Source organism: Argopecten irradians, chromosome 8 (assembly GCF_041381155.1).
Source record: "Argopecten irradians isolate NY chromosome 8, Ai_NY, whole genome shotgun sequence".
NCBI lineage: Eukaryota > Metazoa > Mollusca > Bivalvia > Pectinida > Pectinidae > Argopecten > Argopecten irradians.
Genome location: NC_091141.1, coordinates 38,961,701 through 38,985,789, shown reverse-complemented (window position 1 = coordinate 38,985,789; position 24,089 = coordinate 38,961,701). Strand labels below are relative to the sequence as shown.

The following is a 24,089-nucleotide window of genomic DNA, read 5'->3' as shown; positions in this document are numbered from 1 at the left end:
CCAAATGATTTCCCATAGACGAAAATGTTAACGTTTGCCACTGTCCAGGTTAAATGGAGTTTTCAAGTCTGGTCACCCGTCACTGATTTTGAAGAAGGTCATCTCAATTATACCATCTAGTTATGTATATCTATATGTCATACTCTAAATATGTCCAGAATATGAAGCAAGGAGAACATTCAAGCATTGCATTATTTCAGATTGTACTATGACCTTTCTGTGAAAAACGGAGGTTACGTTAAAATCATCAATCGTGAAAATCCCCATGTCCAAACTTTGTTCAAGCTGAATGGGAAGACCCACTCCCGACAGTTTATGTATCACTTTGATATGGAACTACCCTATCACCCGTGTGCACGGATCGGAGGAACTGCATGTGGGCAGGCTGTCACCGCGCCCGACCTTACTGAAGACGTGAGTATAGTACAGGAGTTATTCTACATTATACACTTAACAGAGCCTGCCTGTTAAAAATCATGTAAAGATGCTTTAAATTCTCAAATTAAATTGTTCTTTGTGCTTTTTTGGATTTGAGAAATTGACTGGTCTGTGTTGTTGTTATACCTTAATTGTCATTTTTGGCATACATATATACAGATCCTAGTGACAGAGTTTAGTAAATGGTATATTCCAGTGAGATATAAGCACTATAAAGTTGACATTGTGTTTGTACTATAGTTAGGTAAAAGCGTTTTTTAGCCAAACGCGCTCAGAAATACTTAGGTATGTTTAACATACTGGGATGGCTTACTTAAATGACATTAACTGTTCAATTAACTTATAGTCATTTCACCATGACCTCTTCAATTTAGACATTTCACCATGACCTCCATATTTTAGTCATTTCACCATGACCATCATAATTTAGTCATTTCACCATGACTTCCTTAATTTAGTCATTTCACCATGACCTCCATGTTTTATTCATTTCACTATGACCTCTATATTTTAGTCACTTCACCATGACCTCTATATTTTATTCATTTCACCATGACCTCATATTTTAGACTTCACCATGACCTCCATTTTAGTCACTTCACTCATACCTCCATATTATTAGTCACTTCAACATGACCTCTATATTTTAGTCACTTCACCATGACCTCCATATTTAGTCACTTCACCATGACCTCTATTTTTAGTCACTTCACCATGACCTCTATATTTTAGTCACTTCACCATGACCTCTATATTTTAGTCACTTCACCATGACCTCCACTTCACCATGACCTCCATATTTTAGTCACTTCAACATGACCTCTATATTTTAGTCACTTCACCATGACCTCCATATTTAAGTCATTTTACCATGACCTCAATATTTTAGTCATTTCACCATGACCTCCATATTTTCTCATCCAAAATGACATTGTTTCAGCCCTTAATTACCTTCAGCTGGGATGGATGGACAGATGACTTATCAGGACTCGCCAAGTACGAGTACGAAGTTTACACCACACGTAACTCTCGAGGACTGTTGATAGAAAAGGAACTTATTCCTAATATGCCTGTTGTCATGCCGAACAGCCAGAGCTCGGTAAGACACCAGTTGTTAACAGTTTAACATCAGGGTGAATTTAAAACTTATTCAATAAAACAAATAATTTCTAAAGTGAATTGTGCCCACAAAATAATTACATCACAATGGATACCTACCTGCAAGGGAGTTAATTCTGTAATATGCAAAGACAGAATAGTAATGGGAGGGGGTTAATGGTTAAGATGTTGGGACTATTACCACAAGCCCCCTACCTACAAATCACATGTTCAAATACCTTGTTGGGCAGTTACCCGCCACTGACTGCTGGTTGATGGTTTTTCTCCAGGTACTCCAGCTTCTCCAGCTTTCCACCACCTCCTAAACCTGAAACCTTAAACCTAAAAGTTGTCATTTGAAGTTTTTTCTTTTTCAGGCAAGCTTCACTCTTACGTCTCCCGGAATGTATATGCTACTTCTACACGTCATTGACAATGCAGGAAATATCCAGAGTGCTAGAAAAGTGTTTCTATTTGACAATATGTCCGAAGTGGAAAAACAGTCTGGGAAATTTGCACGTGTCACTACAGCCTCGTCAAATACTAGTTACAACTGGGTTGTTGCAGATACCAACAATGTTGACATTACATGGACCGATCTGTTTATCAACGTGAGACACAAAAATAACCATTGGCTGAACGCTATTAGTGACTTCGTTGACATCAGCAACAATTACGATGACAGGTTTGGCAACAGGACAACAGCAGCCATAGACCATATACATGGTAGGATTACAATACTGTGAACCTGTTTTGTGATACAAGTTATTTCACGAAAGTTCAAGATTAATTCTCACAGATTCAAAACTTGAATTGAACTAAATTCATCTTAAAATGTTATCAAAATAAATTACAATTCACAGAGATAAACTTTGAGAATTAACCTCAATTTTGAAGGTAAATCACATGCAAAAAAAGTTAGTTTAAAGTATGCTAAAACTTGATTGCATTGAGATAAGTTTATTATAGTTATGTGACAATACAAGAATATCGGAATTTCAGCCCTAAAGTCTAAATAATAGTGAACTTTTGTTGCTGTGGTCGTGGTATGTTACAGTTAGCAGATCATAAATAATATCTTTAATGATTTTTAGGTATTGTTGACTTCTGGGTATCGTATGAGGTCTACACAAACAATGGAGCAATCAAAGATTCTCAGGTCCTGACCACCATCAAACCAAAGATTCACGATCAAGCTACGTCACTCACACTTGACTGGGCTGATGGGGACCAGCTTAACGTCACGGTACGCGCTATAGATGTCCTACAAAAATACGATGACGTGACCCTGACGGTTTTCAGGGATCATACTGCCCCAGTGGTTCAGGACTTGTGGCTAACTCGCGGAGATCGTACAAATCTGTCAGTCCATAGCTTGGAGGACTTCACAACAATGACGTAAGGGAAATTATTCAGTTTTACTTGTAACATGTATTTTCATTGGCTTAAAGATTTACTTTATCAACCCATAGAGAAAAAAATTGGTGTCGCCATTTGTAACATCACTTCTGATTGGCTGATATAATTTCATAGAAAAAAAAGATTCCTAAAATGAACTTCAAAGTTTGATGAGATTATCTTTAGTTAATTGAATAACAAATAATTTGAATATATTTTTTATATTATGGAGATATAACACAAATCACCTTTGAACTCATTCACCCCTGAAATTCCCAAATGGACTATTCCATCGTTTGATCTAGAAGAATCTAAATGTGTCTATAGAGGTGAATGGGTAATAATAATCTATGTAATTGTTTTACAGGATTGAGTGGGAAACGTACGACTACCACAGCGGAATAGATAGTCTGTACTGGAAACTATTCGACAACTACACAAATACCGTCATAGAACATGGTCATGAGGATCTTATCTCACAACGAGAAGATGTATGTAACTTTTTTAAGTTCATCTTATAACGAGAAGTCTTATTTACCTTTTATAAGTTAATTTTACAACAGATATAGGTATGTGTAGCATGTTTAAATTGTAAAGTGTGTAACAGGGCGAGAGTAGTGTGCCGCAAGCCAGGCTCCAACCTGCTACCCCGTTGCTCTACCGACTGAGCTAAAGGGAAATTCCCCCTAGCGTGCATCCTCGATATTCCAGGGTTCCAATCACTTACGATCTCTTCACCCCTGGACTCATAGTAAAACTGGAGGCAACAGAACAGAACAGGTAATTAATTGAGTCCTTTGAAGTACATCAAACGAGTCGTATATAACGGTACACTGTGCGTCTTTGATGTAGGGCGTAGCTCTCTCTGTATTCTTCAAAGGAATTTTTGCTGGCCTGTGATTGGTCAAATGTTTTCCGACAAGCTGCCTTCAAATTTAATATGAGATAGTCCAGGGATGTAGAGATCGGAAGTGATCTGAACCCCTGGAGAATCGAGGATGCCTAGTATAAAGCTAGCAGGCGACCATAGCACTATAAAACCTGCAACACTACTCTCCCCTTTTCAAACATGTTTGCCCCCTAACAGAGACCAACCCAAATTCTGTCTCCAAGGAAGCCTCTCAATCTCGTATAGCTTTTGCTTGGAGTGGTCTTCAGCACCAAATGTAACAGGGCGAGAGTAGTGTGCCGCCAGCTGGGCTCAAACACGCAACTCTGGACTTACTGGTCCACCGCTCTACGGACTGAGCTAAAGAGAAATTCCCACTAGCGTGAAAGCAGAAGGCGACTGTATCACTATGTACAATTAAAACCTGCTACAATTGTGTACAGATAAAAAGCAGTATGGTCACCTTTAAGATTTGTTCCAGGGGATTTTTTTCTTAATACATTACTGATGCTAATGTGACAGTTTGATCCCAATTGATTGTTCATTATCTCTTTTCTTTTGTTATATCCTTCCTGGAACAAAGTTAAAGGGGTTATATTGTCTGGATGTCTGGTTGTCTGTCTGTCTGTCTGTCTGTCTGTCTGTCAAAGACACAATGATTGACATACTACTCCTCCTAAAATACTGGAGAGATTTCAACAAAACATGTAGACAATAATCTTTTATACAGGGTAGATTGTATCCTGTATCTGGACTAGATACATTCACCTTTTTCAGAGTTATGCCCCTTTGTTACACAATAATGAAGTTGGACTCATGGATAATAGGTTTGATTCCTCACAAGTTCAGGATTATTGCTCCATTCACAACAGAAATATTTCATATCTTAATTAAAAATGATGCAGAAGAAGCTGTGAATATGAATGTCTATTTGCTATGATAATTTGAGAATTAAATGGTTGAATAATATAATCTTTCCCTACCTAAAGGAATCAACAATGAAATCTCAACCTGATAGGTAATTCATGAACGTCCAACCTGAGTCTTGCTAATACTATAATTTCAGTAATATAAATTTTAATATCAACTGCATCACAACAATGGAACCATTTTGTTAAATTAATCATTAATTAATTGACGTGCCGTTTTTTTGTAGGACCTCGCTGCCTGCCAGACTACCTATGGGGGAGAGCCTGGGGACTGTTACTGTACTCCGTACCAGGGCTGTTTCCACAAACACTTCTCTATAAAGCCGGAAATCAAGGTAGGAGCCGGACTTATCGCGGACCATTCCTCGGGGAAACATGATTCAGACTACTTCATAGAGATACAGGTCACCAACATAGCCAACCTGGTCACCACACTGAGGAAAAAGGTATTAAGTTCCTGATATTACACATTTTCATCACATCACATTGGTATTCCTGTGTGATATCTTTAAAGATGCTCCACCGCCGACTGAGCATAAATGATTTTCATTATTTGGACAATAATTGGTGTTCAATCGTGTGTATGTATGTCTAATTAACACACAAAATAATATATAAATTTTAATTTTGCCTTTGGTGCATACGCAATCAATACTTTATTCCATATAGGATATAGTGCGTCGGAATTTTTTCGGGATGCAATTAATTATTTTTCATATCTTTAACTTGACTTAGAATTACAGGCTCAAACTTTTCAATGGTGATAATGGTGTAAAGTAAGTAATTTTTGTAACTGAAGAAAAATACTAAATCGTCTGCTCCTGTTTTTGATAGTGAAAAAAATACTATTTGTCGGCGGTGGAGCATCTTTAAATCACTATGTCACTTATATAATATTTCCTTGAGACTTTTTCTCTGAATTATGACAGTGGAACTGAATGTGCCTTTTAAATTCTTTAGTTAAAAATGTTGCTCTTATTCAATATTTTCATACTGCATTGCCAGCACGAGACAATATCTAGTTTCAGAGTGATTAATTGACCTATTTTAATGCAATGACCTTGATGTTCTTTAAAATAAATCTAAATATTTTACTGATTTTGATCTTGCTACTATGAGATGACCTTGACTTTGTTACAATGATGTGACCTTGACTTTATATAGTTAACTGACCATGACCTTGTTACAATCCCCTGACCTTGACTTTATACAGTTAATTGACATTGACCTTGTTACAATGTGTTGGCCTTAACTTTGCTACAATATGTTGACCTTGACCTTGTAGATAACCATTGATATATCGCCTCCCCACACTGGAGTCGTACACGATGGAGTTCGAGGGTCACTGGAGGTCGATTATCAACAGTCACTGCTCATACACGCACACTGGGAAGGATTTTTTGACAAAGAGAGTGGCGTAAAGTTGTACTTGTACAAGTTTGCTTCTTCATGCCAAGATGCAGCAACTATGGTCCTGGAGTCTGGTGACGCAAGTGTATGTACACTGTTCAGTTTGTTATTATGGCATTAAACTACAGCATTGCATTCAATATGCGTTCATTAATAATCACAAATTTTCGAGGTTCAATTAGAAACAAAAATGATGCAGGGTAATGAAAATTTCAGGATAAAACACTTGCTTTGGAAAACTACTATAACTCAAATTAGCTTCGAAAGTATTACACATACAGATACATGTGTGAGTGTTGTTTTTAGCTGACATTTTGCAAACTGTTTTGTTATAATATACAATGAAACAGCATCTCCAGAGTTTTAATTCTGTAAACTGAATTCATGTATATGGATTTATTATTTTAGAATTTCCTTGTATTATCTAGGTTGTAGAAACAACAGATACAGATGTCACATACACAGCTGGGGCTGAGGGCACATATTTTATAACCGTAGTGGCTTATAACCATGCTTTAGAACCCTCGACGCCGGTCTGCTCTGACGGAGTGACCGTTGACAGTGGAGTGACATCTGTCAGTGAGATTTCTGTGGCTACAGCGATGGTCAGGGGAGGACTGGTCACTGACTCTGGAGCTACAGCCGTGTGGATACTTGATACTGACCGCTCCATAAGGAAGCTCTCCACAGCCACACCAGCCTGTCTGTAAGGTTTTTTCCATGAAGCAGAATACTAGTCCTAAAAATACGAATAAAATTGTACTTTCATCTGTTTTATTTGAAAGAACAAAAAGATATTCCAATTTAATTTTAAAGGTTTATAATTAAGTGTCTGTAGGGAGCAAAACAGTTATTGTAAACCAACTTTCTTTTGCGGCTAATTAATTTGACGATTTCTGTTTCGAAACATTTTTGCAGAGATAAAGTTTTGTAGAATAAAATTGAATGGAAATTTTATATATGTAAAAGTGCAAGTATTGTGAAAGATATCAATTTGAGGAGATAAACTTTTGCGAATTTACTTTGGTTGCAAAATTCGCGAAAATAACTCGCATGTGAAAGAAATTTGATTTACAGTATTGGCTGTGAAGTGAAAATTATTTTGACCATCTGAAACAACGATTACAGAAATATGTTACTATTGAACATATATGAAGTATTAATTTTCAACTGTTTATGCAGATTCAATAAAAGCTTACTGGATTATAAAAATTTTACTACACACAGTGCTAAAGCAACAGTGCTGGCAGACCTGGATCTGTTTCCGCGAACTCGCCATGACAATGGGACGGAGGTAGTCGTGGACGGAGACACGTTTTGTGACAACAGCACCGGCGCGCCTTCCCCTGTAGCGATAATGTTAAAGAAGACGTCGAGTCTGGCGGTGTCCTGGCTTGTTGAGGATTCTATAGGCGGAGTGTTTGACCATCAGTTTGGTCTTGCTACTACGGCACTTGGTAGTGCAGCTCCGGACTTACTGAGCTACGTCTCGACTAGACAGAACACACATATCACACTCCATCATGAGGATGTATCAACAGGCATGGAGTTCTTCATGGCTTTCAAAACCATCAGCAAAACTGAGACGGAAAACATTCAAGTGAGTATGGAAAAAATTTAAAAATTGAAATTCAGAAATGGTGAAAATATTCAAATTCCTCTCTCAAAACTTCTAAAATTATAAAATTGCCACCAAAATAACATTGTCTATGAAAACTTATTATTGTATGTAATTGAACTCTGGATTAATATATATTTTGCATGAGATTAAGATAAGAGAAAATAAATTGCCACAAGAAATGTTTCGAACATAAATATAATAGCACCATCAGTGACCAGGTAGCATCCGGCTAGTGTTCAGAGGTCCCAGGTTTGAATCCCAGTCTGGCTGCTACAATTAAGATTACCCCACTTAAAAGACTACCACTAAAACGGGGATAGGAAAAATAATTTCTCCCAAAATATATACATTTACAGTAATGTCTAATATTCTTAATCTCTCTAGACACTTGGACCGTTCTTACTGGACACCACAGCCCCGACCTTCAGTGGAGCACTGACCACAACTCTGGTGGATGACCATCTGGTGACCACTTGGACGACCTCAGCTTTCATGGATACCGAGGAGTACTATGAGCTATTCTATATGTTTGCTATAGGTGAGAATAGTTCACACATGATAAGTTATCTTCTATTTTGTAATTTGCGTACACAAAAATTAAATATTTTGACAGTATATAAGTTATTAGTGTTCTATATTTGTCTGCGCTAATGTCCACCTGTCTGCTGAATGCCTTTCCTTCAACAAACTTCAATATAGCTAAAGTTCATATCACTAATGAAGATAAGTTTTGTTTAGATAACTATATATATGTTGGTTAATTACCCTTGTTAATTTTTTCTTAAGATGCTGCGGTGGTCGAGTGTTAAAAATATCCTAACATTTTACATACAGCCCGCTATCACTGGGTCGCAAGTTTGATTCCCATGTGGGGCAATTGTCAGACATTGAGCAGTAGTTTTCTCTGGGTACTCCGGCTTTCTTCCAATTTAAACCTAGTACATCTTTATTAACATTGGCTGTTAGTAGAACATTTAACTAATAGAAAAATCTAAAATTAGTATCAAATTATTGATTATATGCAATGCTCATTCAAGACTATGGTTATTACATTCATTTTTATGATTTAAAATATATGATTTGTTACATTTATTCTGACTGAATCTTGTATATTTTTCACATAAAGGACATAACCAGTACGGAACAGATGTCCAGCCGTATAAACCACTGACAGGGGGAGCCACCTGTACATTAAAACAAGATCCTGACTGTACCGCAGCCTCACTGGCCAAACTCGACTGGGACCTACACGGTCACCATACCTACTATGTCACAGTGAAGGCGGAGAACTCGGTCGGCCTGTTTGTGATGGCCACCTCCAACGCCTATATCCACGATGTACAACTGGCAGCCAAGGGGCTGGTCCTTGATGTAGATGTAGGGGTAAGTCTTATGTTCATCAGAGTTTCACGAATATTCTTTAAGGAATTCCTTAACTCATATAACCCTGAAGACACATTTGGACTCTCCTAAATCAAAGACTAGAACAGTCCATTATCAAATTGAAGGGTGAATGACCTAAGCCATTTTATCCAGTCCAACTCCTTTAACTCGTTCTACCCTGAAATTTCATAATAGACTAGTCTAGTAATTTCTTTAGATCAGTCTAAATGTGTCTTCAGGGGTGAATGAAAGCAGGCAAGCATTACAGAAGTTAAGAGAAAAGGAAAAAAAACTAAGTTATGGAGCCTTACTTAAAATATTTAATGCTTTCCTTTGGAAAATTTTATGTCAGAGAATTCCCTAAAGTTAAGGAATGGTTGTGAAGGGGCCCTGGGTATCAAATTTTACACTGTAGGTTTGTCTGATCTTGGGAAACTGATAATCATAATCTTTCTTTCATGAGAAAAAAAAATCGTTAAAAAAAATGATACAGATCTTTCCCCTTGAACATATTGCATTCTTTTCTAAATTCTTGTGAATTTACAATTCTGTTCCAAGTCTTTCTAAATTGATTTGAATTCATTATCATTTTCGACAATAAGCTTTGTATATCCTAACAAAAAGAAGAGTATGATTGCGCTCATCTTTTTATGGTATATAAACGTGATAGAGATTTAGTTATATTTTTTTGACATTTTTTGGTACTGATTATTGAGCATTCTTTTTTTACAGAGTGACAAAGACAGGGTGCCCTTCACTGTAAGTAAAAATGAACTAAGTTGCCTCTTAATACTTGCTTTACCATTCATATGCTTATGAAATCTAACTGAAAGCAATTTAATAGAAATGAATACTGTTTCCAGTAGGTGCCATTGCTTACATTTTTTTCAGAATTATACATAAAGGATTTAAAAAAATGAGCCATGTGATATGATTGGTGTTAAGAAGAAGCAATACAGTGAAATTTTCATGGAAAAAATGTCTTTTGAATTAAAAGTAATTCACTGCTGAGGTCCATTGAATGAAAAAAAAACCCGCAGATAAGTTTGGTGACAATAATATCAACTTCACAGGATTTTATTTATAGTAAGTTACAGATCAATTAGATGTTAAGTTTTCAACTTTTCAATGACGTTCATAATTTTGTAGGATATCGAGGACTCTGACTTTCAGACTGACCAGAGTAGATTACAGGCTCGATGGCTGAATTTTGACCACCCTCACCTGGACATCAGTTACCGAATCTCTATCGGTACAACATCAGGGGGATCAGAGATATATGGCCCTGCTAGTGTAGCATCTAACCACAGCTTTGAACAAACAGGGCTAAGTCTCGTACTGTGGCAGGTAAGGGAGACAATCTGGTATTATATAGTCATGAATTCTGGTGGGAAGGAGATAATCTTTTATTGTATAGTAATGTGTTCTGGTGGAAAGGGAGACAATCTGGTACCATAGAGTAATGTGTTCTTGTGGGAAGGGACAATCTGGTACCATAGAGTAATGTGTTCTGGTGGAAAGGGAGACAATCTGGTACTGTAGATTAATGTGTTCTGGTGGAAAGGGAGATAATCTGGTACCATAGAGTAATGTGTTCTGGGGAAAGGGAGATAATCTGGTACCATAGATTAATGTGTTCTGGTGGGAAGGGAGGTAATCTGGTACCATAGAGATATGTATTCTGGAGTGAAGGGAGACAATCTGGTATTATATAGTCATGTGTTCTGGTGGAAAGGGGGACACTCTGGTACTAGAGAGTAATGTGTTCTTGTGGGAAGGAAGACAATCTGGTACCATAGAGTAATGTGTTCTGGTGGGACAGGAGATAATCTGATACCATAGAGTAATGTGTTCATGTTGAAAGGAAGATAATCTGGTATTATATAGTCATGCGTTCTGGTGGGAAGGGAGAAAATCTGGTACCATAGAGTAATGTGTTGTGGTGGAAAGGGAGATAATCTGGTATTATATAGTCATGTGTTCTGGTGGAAAGGGAGAAAATCTGGTACCATAGAGTAATGTGTTCTGGTGGAAAGGGAGATAATCTGGTACCATAGATTAATGTGTTCTGGTGGGAAGGGAGATAATCTGATACCATAGAGTAATGTGTTCATGTTGAAAGGGAGATAATCTGGTATTATAGATTCATGTGTTCTGGTGGGAAGGGAGATAATCTGATACCATAGAGTAATGTGTTCATGTTGAAAGGAAGATAATCTGGTATCATATAGTCATGCGTTCTGGTGCGAAGGGAGAAAAACTGGTACCATAGAGTAATGTGTTCTGATGGAAAGGGAGATAATCTGGTATTATATAGTCATGCGTTCTGGTGGAAAGAGAGACAATCTGATACCATAGAGTAATGTGTTCTGGTGGAAAGGGAGATAATCTGGTGTTATATAGTCATGTGTTCTGGTGGGAAGGTAGAAAATCTGGTACCATAGAGTAATGTGTTCTGGTGGAAAGGGAAATAATCTGGTATTATATAGTAATATGTTCTGGTGTGAAGGGAGGCAATCTGGTACAACCTAGTCATGTATTCTGGTAGGCAAGGGAGATAATATAATATGGTTTATTAATGTACCCTGGTAGGGAAGGGAGACAACTTATAAAAAAATAATCCCAATCTCTGGACCTTAAGGGACACAATCTGATACAAATTAATCTTATTTTCTGGTGGGAAGGGAGACAATCTAATACAAAGTAGTCTTATTTTCTGGTGAGAAGGGAGACAATCTAATACCTATTAATCTTGTTTTCTAATGGGAAGGGAGACAATCTGATACAAACTGATCTTGTATTCTGGTGTAAAGGGAGACAATCTAGTATGACTTAGTCATGTACTCTGCTGGGAAGGGAGACAATCTAGTATGACTTAGTCCTGGTGGGAAGGAGACAATTTAGAATGACTTAGTCCTGGTGGTAAAAATCTGATACAAATTTATTTTGTTTTCTGGTGGGAAGCTTGATCTCTGTTGGGAAGGGAGACAATCTAGAATGACTTAGTCCTGCATGGTGGTAAGGTGACAATCTGATACAAGGGAAGATAGGAAGGGAGATATTCTAGAATGATTTAGTGCTGGAGCCAACGGAGATAATATGATGCAAATAAATTTCTTTTTCTGATGAGAAGGGGGGCAATATGTTTTGTACTCTGGTAGGTAAGGGAGACAACTTAATACGAATGAGTCACTACTACTGAAGACTTCAACACTACATGATATACACTGTGGTTTGTGTTACAGACTTACTACTTTACAGTGGAGGCCGTGACCACGGTGGGCACGGTTAGTGTAACATCAGATGGTGTCACAGTCGTACAGGAGGCAGCAGTGGTGGCCGGAGTCAACGTGTACGACGGCAAACCATGCAACTTTACTGGTAAGTTACACTCTTTTTTTTTCTTTTTTTTTTCAAGAACTACATGTATTCACTTCAGAAACACCCATGTATGCATTTGTACATAATGTAGATATATGTTTCTGGTTACATGTATATGTATTTTTATGACAGAAACTGCCAAATTATTTACAAATTTGCATGTCGAGAAAGAACAATGCAAATGTAATGCACAATGTCAGGAATTTAAAATTTTTGATTGTTGCTAGATTTCAGATACCAATTCATTGTGAATTTTGGTCAATATCGATCATTATATGATACCAATAATGATAATCTATATGACCGATAAATGTACTGTTGAAGATTGTTTATATAACATGTGTCAACATAGCTTAAAAAGAAGAGAAACACGTACGTTACAACTATAAATGAATTGTGTATTATATAATTCAAACTCTTAAAAATTTTTTTCTGTTTTTTTTACCTCCCCCTCTCTAATATGATGGTAAGTTACACTCAACCTACTGTATAAACTAAAGCTATAGCTGATAAATTTTGCTGAGAAGATATTTTCAATATTTTATGGGAATTAATTTTGATATTTTTGTTTTCATTTCAGTTGATAATGGTACATTGTTCCATCACCATGGGGAAGTAAGTATTAATATTTTACTTCATGTGAACGTTTCAATTATTGTGATTTAGTTCATTGTGTTTTATAGGATATTTGTTAATTAGATGAAATACAATCCACTGATTAGCAAACCCTATAATACAATATGCTTAATGAGATACCCTGCTTAACACCCCTGTCATACAACCCCCTCCTAAATCAGACAATTAAAGCTTACAATTTCAGTTCTATATAGTTGACTTGTACTGTATTTCCGGACAATAAACCGCACCTGTGTATAAGCCGCAGAGGCCTTTTTTACGATTTTTTCAGGTTTTGTACACGTATAAGACGCACCGTTAGATAAGCCGCACCCAAAAGTTAGGCCCATGCACCCACGTAACCATCTGTGTATACGATCAGAAACATGTTTCTGATACGATCGATCTCTAATGAAGTATACGGTAATGCTTATCGATCGTTTAGAATCATGTATATACATACCAGGTAATGACATGGCTATGAAGATCAGTTTTTTTGTTCTTTGTTTCTTGGTTGGTTTAGGTTTGTATGTATTAGTTGATGGTACATGCTGTAGCTAGCTTTATATATTGTAGGTTGGTGGTTTTTCTGTGTGTACTTTATGTGTCCGCCACCAAAAGTAACTTGTTCTGAAATGGCTGTAATTGTTTATAGATTATTTCAGCATAAAACAATATAGGAAGATAATGTTGACGTGAAAATATTGTATTTATTGACAATGAACACCTCAGATACTAAAGCAAGAACTCTATATTTATATATAATTAATTTTCTCTTTGTTTCTGGCTTTCTGATTGGCCTATTCATTTTTTTTCAATCCACGATAAAAAAAAAAAAATCCGAGAATGGCACGGAAAACCAACGTTATCGTGATGTCACAATAGAAACATTGACCTTGTGTATTGATTTGGAAAAAATAATCCCCTTGGAAAAAATCATTGGAATCGTACGTGTAAACGTATTTCATTTTATAAAGTAGCATGGAAAATAAATTATAAGCATTGAAGTCAATATTTTTTTATTTCATCGGTTCATGAAATTAATTTTGTTTGTCGGAATATATATGATATTATAATCATTGTATAACATTATCAAATCTTTCTTGTGTAGGATAATCGTGTTCGCTGTGACTTGGAGCAGGACTTTCAGTCTTCTCTGAGTACCATACAGGCCTATTGGACCATCCCTCCAGCCATACAGTACTATACCCCAGACGCCCACTGGGCCATCGAAGAGGAGGACGCAGCAGGGGGAGGTAACTCTGACTAGGGATAGAATTTTGGACTTATTGTATTGTAATGAACGACAATGATAAAAATTACACATCAGAAATCAGCTTTTTTGTGCAGATAACCAAAAATAATTAAAATTAGAACATTTTGATTCTATGACAAGCTCTATACACAGGGAGATATGAGAGCAATTTTGATCTTGAGTATTGCTAGTTGAAATGTATTCCTGAAAATCTTGACAATACTTGACTTTTTACTGAAACCTGAGCTGTTGATTATTTTTTCCCAGGTATATGGACAGTGATACGTGATTTTGAACACCTGTCCACATCCTACGAAGCAGAGGTAAATGACCTCTCACTTTTACCTGGAAGATCGTACCGTGTGGCATTAAAACTGTGTGCCGGTCTGATCTGTTACGCTCCGATATATACCGACGGTGTCCTGGTCCTTGCTAATCCACCGGTCACTGGCAATCTGATGGTCACTCACCTCAATACTACGATGGCTGGCGGGGTGGAGAAGGTATGTCCATCAATACTTGTTTACAAAGCGGGTCGATGTGGCGTCTTAACAGCGTTAAATAGCTATCTGTCACTTAGATGACAGAGCATGTTTGTTCTTTTTCTCAGTACACAGAGCCATTGGACCAAGGTTGGATTCCTGAGCTAAAGAAGCTGCTTAGCCACACTGTCCGCTTTGTTTACACAGCTGAAAATACATGCTGAATTCTGGGTCCCTTTCTTGAAATGGACAAGGCATGCCTAGATTTTCCTTTTTATTTTTAAAAAGGTTTTTTCTTTCCTATTTCAAATTTTCCACATTTCAAGAAAGTTATTGTAATATACCTTCCCATAAAAAAGTGATTTGACATGGATATTTTAATTTTTCCCATACCAAGCAGTATATCAAAACTGGTTAATATTAGTTAATATATAAAGGAAGATTTCTCTTGTGTTGTAGCTGATGGTACAGATGGACCAATTTTTTGACCCTGACATTGCTGATAATACTGCTAAATTTGACGCCATGGACAAGTACGAATGGGCAATAACTGACGACTCAACCAAAGGAAAGATCTTCACAAAATGGATAGATTTAGACACATTCACTGTTAGTGGCAGCAAGGTAAAAACTGATTAGGCAAATGTAATGTCTATATCTCACTTGATAGTAAAGATTAACTCTATCGATACTCTACAATATTTTCTATCGCTAATAGTTTCAGGCATTCTTCAGACGATTGCTTTATTGACTTGGTTATATGATGACATCATAAATTATTACCATAATAATGTGCAATATAGTTGACTAATTAAAAAAGTAGTAATTATATATATTTTTTTTTTTGATTTTTTATTCTCAAACATTTTACACAGTGTATATATAAATGGACACCAACACACAAACACTTGCATACGCACTCATTCACAATACTTTAAACATCAAGTTGCACATTATGATAAATTATATGTAAAACATTACATAGAATGCCATAGTGTTAACCTGCATAATATGCATGTATGTGTACTAACAACACACAAACATGCATGCAGACATACATACATACATATGTGCATATATGCATAGGTATATGCATACAAACAAACTCTAACATCACATGTGTGCACAAGCATATACATATGCACATATCTACCATCATACATGCATACATACACTCCTGCATGATGCATACATAATACAAAACATATGTGTACATACATATGCATAAGAATCATAGCAGTGGCATTGCATAACACACAAATACTTAGCATAACAAAACATATATAACACCATAACATATATACATTAACACATATAGATATATACCCATAAAAACATATATAAGCCAACCATAACACACATATATGCATGCTCTCACTCTCTCTCTCTCTCTCTCACACACACACACACAAACAAAAAAAGTAGTAATTATATATCGTATAGCCAGTTATTTGAGTGGGTTAAAATGTTTGCGATTTCGACCTAATACTGAAAAATGAAATTTTTTAATCAATTAAAACTCTATGATTTGGCTTGACCAGTCCATGGATCAAAATTTCACATCCATGGCAGCGACCTGCAAAATTGCAAAAATTTCATCCCAGAGAAAATAGCCAATTATAAGGAAGCTTTGTAGAAAAAATAAATTATCGTAAGGGATTACTGATCTTTTTGTCATGGGAAATAATTATTACTCAATTAAGGATATTATGCTTAAAAACTACCTTTTTAATCTACAGATGACCTTTGAACTGACCTTGATGGGTGTGATGGACTTTTCGAGATGTAAACGTTTTTCTGTGCGTGGCTACAATAAAGCTAAGATCTGGTCCGTGGTATCCAGGGAGATCCAGGACTGTGCGGCCTTCGACCCAATCCTAATTAAACCTAACACTATCATTGATGCAGTGGGCGAGCAGAAATACGACGATAGTAAGTGTGGTCTCTTAATTCTAAATAAAAATATAATGTTTTCTCAAAAATGAGATCTGACATATTCCTTTTGTTTTAAAACTGCAGATTTCTTATCAAATATGTTTTGAAACATCAATCTTTGGAGAGGGTAGTCATAATTCATATGGATGAGTTCGGTGAAACTTCCTTGGTATCAAGGGAGCAGGCACCAAAAGACTGAAATTTTACTTGAAAACTCTACTCCTCTCCAATTCTTGCGCGGATATAGCAAAACGATTAAACGAGAAAAAATTGTAAGGGAGGGAAATCGTGTTCTATATTAATGAAGTAATATTTCAATTATATTAAACAACATTCATCAAGATCATAAGGCTTGTTTAATGCCTGGGTACATACGTAGATACAGGCAAAAAGTTTGCTTATAATTAGTTTTGCTTTTATCCCATATTTTTTTACAATTGTACTTAAACTGGTTTTGGTTTCATTTTCTTTAAATACTATTGACGTTAAAGAATGGGCTACTGGTTTTAGGAAAGGCTGACTCCCATGAGAATAAGTTGATTCTTGTTTAAAATATCAATAATGTTATCATTTTCAGTATATGATTATGATTATGACAACTTGATAATCAGTTGGGTAAATCAAAATAAATTATATACAAATGTATTGTAATTATAGCTGGTGCCCTGAAGAATGGCTACGGTGAAGAAATATTTCTCAAGTTGAATGATATTTGGAAGAAAACAGATGTGGATTATACGCCATACTCTAACATCCTGTCGGCTGTCTGGCCTGACCTGCGTCATCGTAACTACACCTACGCCGTATTGAATGGAGAAGCCGTGGACGTGACATCGTACTACCTCCCGACAAATCTCCTTAGTTTACCAGATCCGTGTTCACATCCTCATAGTATCTACTGTGGAAATACAGGTAACTGTCAAATAAAATAAACAGTTAAAACTGTTATAGCTTTCTTATGAGGTTGATATATTGATTCATTAACCTGGAAAATACTGTAAATTAACTTTCTTTCACATGCAATTTATTTGTGAGAATTTCGGGGTCAAGGTAAATCAATTTTATCTCCTTAAATCTTTCACAATTCTTGCACGGTTAAATTAACAAAAAAAATTCCATTCAAACTTAAATAAACCTCAAAAATGGTTTGAAATAGGAATCACAAAATTTAGTAGCAGTGAAAGATAGTTGTTTTACATTACATCTTTTTTGTACTTATTTTGTCCAACAGCAGTAATAGATACAGACAAAAACTTTCTAATCATGCACATTATTTCTTATACTCATTATCATTCTCATCATTTTCATTTACACTTAAGAGCTCATACTCATCAATCATATCGATCCTCATCAATATACTCAAAATTATCATTCTCATCAGTCATAGCCATTCATCATCATTTTCACCAATCAAATCCTTTAATCGTTCGCATTCACTCATAATTTTTACTATAATTATTTTCATCGCTCATCATCATGGCCATCCGTCATTATTGCTATAATCGCTCATCCTCATCCTCATCACAATCATCATCATCATCATCATCATCATCATCATCATCATCACCATCATCATCATCATCATCATCATCATCATCATCATCATCATCATCATCATCATCATCATCATCATCATCATCATCATCATCATCATCATCATCATCATCATCATCATCATCATCATCATCATCATCATCATCATCATCATCATCATCATCATCATCATCATCTCATCCTCATCACCATCATCATCATCATCATTATCATCATAATCATCATCCTCATTACCATTATAATTTATCACAATCGTCATAATAACTAATCCTCATTTTTATAGTCATTACATTATATATTGACAACAGAGTTTTTCAATTTTAAATAAAATTGGAAAAAAATCTTTCCATACACACTGGACTAACTGCTTCCATAAGCAACTGCAAAATTGAATAAATTTCATACAGCATTACTGAGGTGTATTTTCTTTATAGATAAGGAATATGTGAACATCATGTTTAGTCCGGGGGTTCTCCAGCACGGATCACGGTATATTGTATGTCTACACGCTGACAGTACAATCATACAGCAGGAGAAGGGATATGTGCCACTCCCGGACGTCAGTGAGTGTAGTGACGGCGTGGTAGTCGACCTGACTCCACCCACCGCTGGTAATGTGTGGATCGGACATGTCCCTGGCAAAGTATACCAGGTAAAATGTTACATTCTCTCACCTCCTCTAGAGTCCATTCTCTTTCTTCCTTCTCCCTTTTCTCTCCTCCATGTCTCCTCCACACCGCTATCCTCCTTCAGCTCCCTGTCTTCTCTTTCCCTTTCCTCTCCCCTCTTCCCCATCCCTCTCTTCTCATCCTCTTCTCCCTCTCTCCTTCTTCATCTCCCTGTCTCCTGCTTCACCTCTTCTCCCTCTCTATCTCCTCCTTCCTCTTCCCTTCTCAACCTTCTCTTACATGTCTCCTCCCTACCTCTCTTGTCCTTCATCTCCTTCCCCCATTGCCATCTCTCCTCGTCCCCTTTCTCCTTCTTCCCTCTACCCAGTTTTTGGCAATTTGTGTTTAAAGTTTAAAAGACGAAGCAATACAACATCACGTTTGATATTGTATTGTCATGTATTTCCTCTAGTTTAATATACACAACAATTTAGTTAATAGTGATGTGAGGTTTTGTGAATTGTATCAATAAAAATGTTATGAAAATCATAAAGAAATAAAAATGTCAAAAATTTGCATATAGCCTTTCATTTAGTAATATATAAACCGGTATTTCCTTTGCAGACATCACTTTCAGATATATATGTGAACTGGGAAACGTTTGTGGATGTAGAGGAGTTGAGCAGTACATCCCATTCCACAGGAATCCAGGCTTACAACGTCAGCATAGGTAAGGCCTTTAGCATTAGACCTTGACTGGAAGGGTTGTGTTGCTTGGTATCTTCGGCAGCTTGATTCAGTGATATAGCACTATAAAATGGGCAAAAATTCCACAATACAAGATGACATAAAACGAATATACAGCAGTCTCCCAAAACACGCACCTGCACTACATACTGCATACCGTATTTCACCGCAAATAAGACCCCTCCCGCAAATAAGACCCCCACCTATTTTGACACATTTCCTACATGGGAGGTCATCCTTACATGACCCTGACTGTTAAAAGGACATTAAAATAATTAAACAAACAAACAAACTTTTAACCTACAGGGAACTACATGTATATATAAAAATAGAACTTCCTCTAGTACCTTGCCATTTCATGATGGCTCTTCAGGAATATAAATAATAAATATATATTAGTAATTTTTGATCGGATGGGGTAGTTATTAAGTTGTTCGCCTTTCACATTGCTGGCCGGTATGGTAAGGATGTGAAAAAGTCGGGGTCACCCATAGCCGGTTTACATCCATGCCATCAAAAGTGATTTGTATAAGTCGGAAAGCTTATTTTGCAATCTAAGTAAAATAAAGTTTATAGTTTGTTGTATAACAATGTGTCTTTATACACTGCTTATACCAACCATTTAGGAGCTTACAAGTTTTCTCCTATTACAACTTTTACCTTCCACAATATGGCCCCTACCCATTCAGTACAACAAGTATGATAATTATAGGATTTTAAACGAGTGTTCGTTTCATATGAAATTTTGTGAAATGAGTCAAGAAGTTTTTTTTATTTTTGTGAGCTTTGGCGAGCAAAATATAAATCTTGAAGACGAGTTTCATAAAATCCTACGTGATATGAACACGAAGGAGGGGTATTATACATTGGGCCGTTTTACGACAAAATCACTTTCATTTTCCAAATATTCGATAGCTTGAGATTGATGTCCACAGCATGTGGACTTTAATATGATTTATTTAAGATGAATAGATCCTAGGTCTCAGGGACTGAGTGACGGGCATAAATCATGTCGTATTCAATGAATGTTATCGTCTGTCAACTAAACATCTTCTGCTTTTCCGTGTTTAAAGCAGGTTTTGAAGCTATTTATGTTTGATTTATGTTTTATGTACTGCAAGTAGAATGTTAAAAATGTAAATGTTGTCCATTCGTGATCGAAAAGGCGACATGTTGGACTTTAATCTCGTAGCTACTATGATGAAAATATATTGGATTTGTGTCTCATGCTAAACAGACATTTTCAAGAACACTTTCTGTCACTGCAAACCAATTTTGTTGTAAAGAATTATACTTTCACACTGTAACCAAATGTTGAATACATGATATGTTTTTGCTTGAGCCATGAGATAAACATACCATTTTTAGTCGCCTTTTACAATATCATGCAATGGGGCAGCAAACACCATTTAAACATCCTGTTTGCAAGGTAGGTGCTTGAAATTCACATAAATCAAAGATGCTTAAACATGGAAAAACCAGAAGATGTTTAGCTGACAGACCATACCGATCATTGAACATGACCAAATTTGTTCCTATTAGCCAGCCAATGTGACCCTAGGGTGCAATAATCTTATTCAGGTCATGCCAATATCCATATTCAGTTCTAAACATCAATATCAAGCTATCAAATGGTTGAATGATAAAAGTATTTTGATCTAGGTAGCCACGATATTAAGATACCAAAAGAGGGATATCACGTTTGGCCAATTTTACGGCCACTCAAAATATTTTGCATAAAGATACCTTAGGGTCAGCAGCATATTGTGTGCTATGCTGATATTAAGTGGGCTCATGGTAAATTCATGGGTCAAAGGTCAAATGTTGAAAATTGACGTTTTCAGTGTTAAAGTCCTAATTAATTGAATATAGAAATAATGTTTTGCAGTTTTTGCCTACAAATCATGGGTTTGTGGAGTTCAGTCCAGAAGTTTGGAAAATTGAAAAATTAGGTCATAGTGACCTAGTTCAGCATTTGTCCTATTTTAGCATTAAAAATGTAATTTGCTGAAAAAATTACAACGATTTGATTGCATGATAAAGTACTACTAAGAACTACATGTGGTCACATGTGTAAACTAAGTCATATCCAATGAATGGTGTCATCTAATCATTAAGCATCCTGTTTTCCCATGTTTAAAACACGATAGTTGAGATACCTACATTGAAGGTATATTGTTGGAATTTTGTTAATGATCAGCTGCAATCGTAAAAGAGGATGCTAATTGTGTTGTTACCCAGATCAAAAAAAATTATTATAACAAACTCCAAAACTGTTCAAAACTCCAGAGTAGTGTTTAGCACTCTATTTCGTTATTTCGTTTTGGACACGATATACTTCAGATGAATGCATCATAGGTTCAAACCAACTGGGTGACAGGGATAAATAAGGGCACATTCAATAAATTGTAACTTCTAAACTAAGTATTTTCTGGATTGTCCATGTTAAGTGTAACACCTACATTGCAAGCAGGCCGATAGATTTGTGTGTGTTATATCATTGCAAATCATAAAAGGCGATTAAATCTTGGATCTTAATTCTCTTGGCTTTCTAGATCAAAATATATTAGGTTCTATCTCGAACATCTTATATAAGGATTCTTTCTCAGAAAAACTGTTTGTCACTGCAAACCTGTTTTCTTTAATAAAATACACTGTCACAGTGAATACAGGTGGGATGTTAGAATTGTTTCTGCTGGTCCTATTACATGATCGTAAAAGGCGACTAAATTTAGGATCAAATCTCTTTCGTAACGTCTCAAATGCCACCCCTGTGAAGTTGTGAAGTAGACTCTAGGTTCTGTCCCATGGCAGAGACACACCATAGTCTATAAAAGTGGTAGCTTCAGCTCCTGCTTTGCGCTCGGCATAACGGGAGTGGGACGACTTGTTTGCCGGTTATAAGTATTCTGTGACCGGGTGGGATATGCCGCATCTGTTTGGTGGCATGCTTAATTGATATATCACTATTTGATAGGGCAAGAGTTCCACTATACAAGAAGACAACATGAATATACCGCAGTTTCCCCAAATATGCACCTTGCATTTTACACACGTAAGACACCGCATACACAGAAGGTCGTCTTTGACTGTTAATAAAACTTTAATTTAATAAACCAAACCAAAGTCCCCGTTGACTGATGGAGATGAAGGTGTTTAATAATGTGACGTATTATTTCTGTACAGGGACAACGGCAGGAGGAAATGATTTAGTCGACTTTACTGATGTAGGAACAGCCAATCACATTGCTTTCCATGGCTTACAACTGAAGAACGGCCAGGTGTACTACGCTACAGTTACAGGTACATATACATCTCCATATGTAGTCATATAGGTGGAATTGGATCTATTGGAAGCCAGTTGTAATTTGTATGACTTATACAAATTCAAGCCTCTATTTCACAATCAATTGCATTTCGTTTCCAATACATCATAAGATATCTCACGAGTCAATAATGTAAAAAGAAAAGAAAACAAATAAATTCATATTACGGTAGTAATAAGAAATTTTATTGAAAATTTGGGACAATTATTTGAAAGCTTAAGGCTTTTGGATACTCTTATTTCTTTTAATTCGTTTTTTAGTCATAAGTATAATGAACTACAACTTAATAATGTACCGTATTACTAGTTGTACATGTATCTTTTGGTGTAGCGATGGACTTTGTCGGAAGGACCACAACACAGATAAGTCCCGCAGTTTATGTGGATGTGACTCCGCCCCTAAAAAGTGACAAACCAATCATCATCGATCGACATTTTACTTCACGAACTGGAGTAGGAGCTTGGTGAGATGGTTTTTCCTGATTTCATGTGTTTTCTCTGTCATCCATAATCTATCCAATTCCCTCTCCTATGTATATTATACGATGGGATTGAGGCCTATGAGGGTTAATGTAATTAATTACTGAGTGGTAGTTTCTGCTCCTGCTTAGCGCTCAGCAAAACGGGAGTGGGACGACTGGTTCACTCGTTGTCAGTATAATGTGACCGGGTGGGGTGTGTTGCTTGGTGTCTTCGACGACATGCTTCAGTGTTACAGCACTATAAAGAGGGCAACAGTTCCATTATACAAGAAGACACAGCATGAACATACTGCAGTCTCCCAAAACATGCACCTCTCACAACATACACGCAACACACTACATACATGTGAGGCCGTCCTTACATGACCATAGCTGTTAATAGGACGTTGAAATAATCGAACAAACAAACAAACCACTCATGAAAAGATAAGGGGAAGAAAAAGATTGTATAACTGGTAGCCCTGTGCCAAAAATGGATGTGAATTTATGATAAATAACTGTACAGAAGGCAAACTTTTAGTTTTCTGTGAAGGATCATT

General features: G+C 36.5%; 1 protein-coding gene across 1 annotated transcript in view; it reads left to right on the top strand.

The window, feature by feature from the left end:
- LOC138330323 (uncharacterized) overlaps window positions 1-24,089 on the top strand; it is a 92,263-nt gene that overhangs the window by 45,435 nt on the left and 22,739 nt on the right. The window contains 24 exon segments of the mRNA XM_069277864.1: window positions 201-414; window positions 1,379-1,537; window positions 1,914-2,262; window positions 2,631-2,934; window positions 3,302-3,425; window positions 4,980-5,198; window positions 6,038-6,247; window positions 6,591-6,868; window positions 7,390-7,762; window positions 8,168-8,321; window positions 8,910-9,166; window positions 9,899-9,925; window positions 10,316-10,513; window positions 12,412-12,547; window positions 13,128-13,162; window positions 14,274-14,418; window positions 14,685-14,920; window positions 15,359-15,523; window positions 16,639-16,831; window positions 17,492-17,746; window positions 18,823-19,040; window positions 19,621-19,726; window positions 22,930-23,046; window positions 23,400-23,532. Coding sequence (XP_069133965.1) covers window positions 201-414; window positions 1,379-1,537; window positions 1,914-2,262; window positions 2,631-2,934; window positions 3,302-3,425; window positions 4,980-5,198; window positions 6,038-6,247; window positions 6,591-6,868; window positions 7,390-7,762; window positions 8,168-8,321; window positions 8,910-9,166; window positions 9,899-9,925; window positions 10,316-10,513; window positions 12,412-12,547; window positions 13,128-13,162; window positions 14,274-14,418; window positions 14,685-14,920; window positions 15,359-15,523; window positions 16,639-16,831; window positions 17,492-17,746; window positions 18,823-19,040; window positions 19,621-19,726; window positions 22,930-23,046; window positions 23,400-23,532 — 4,605 coding nt within the window.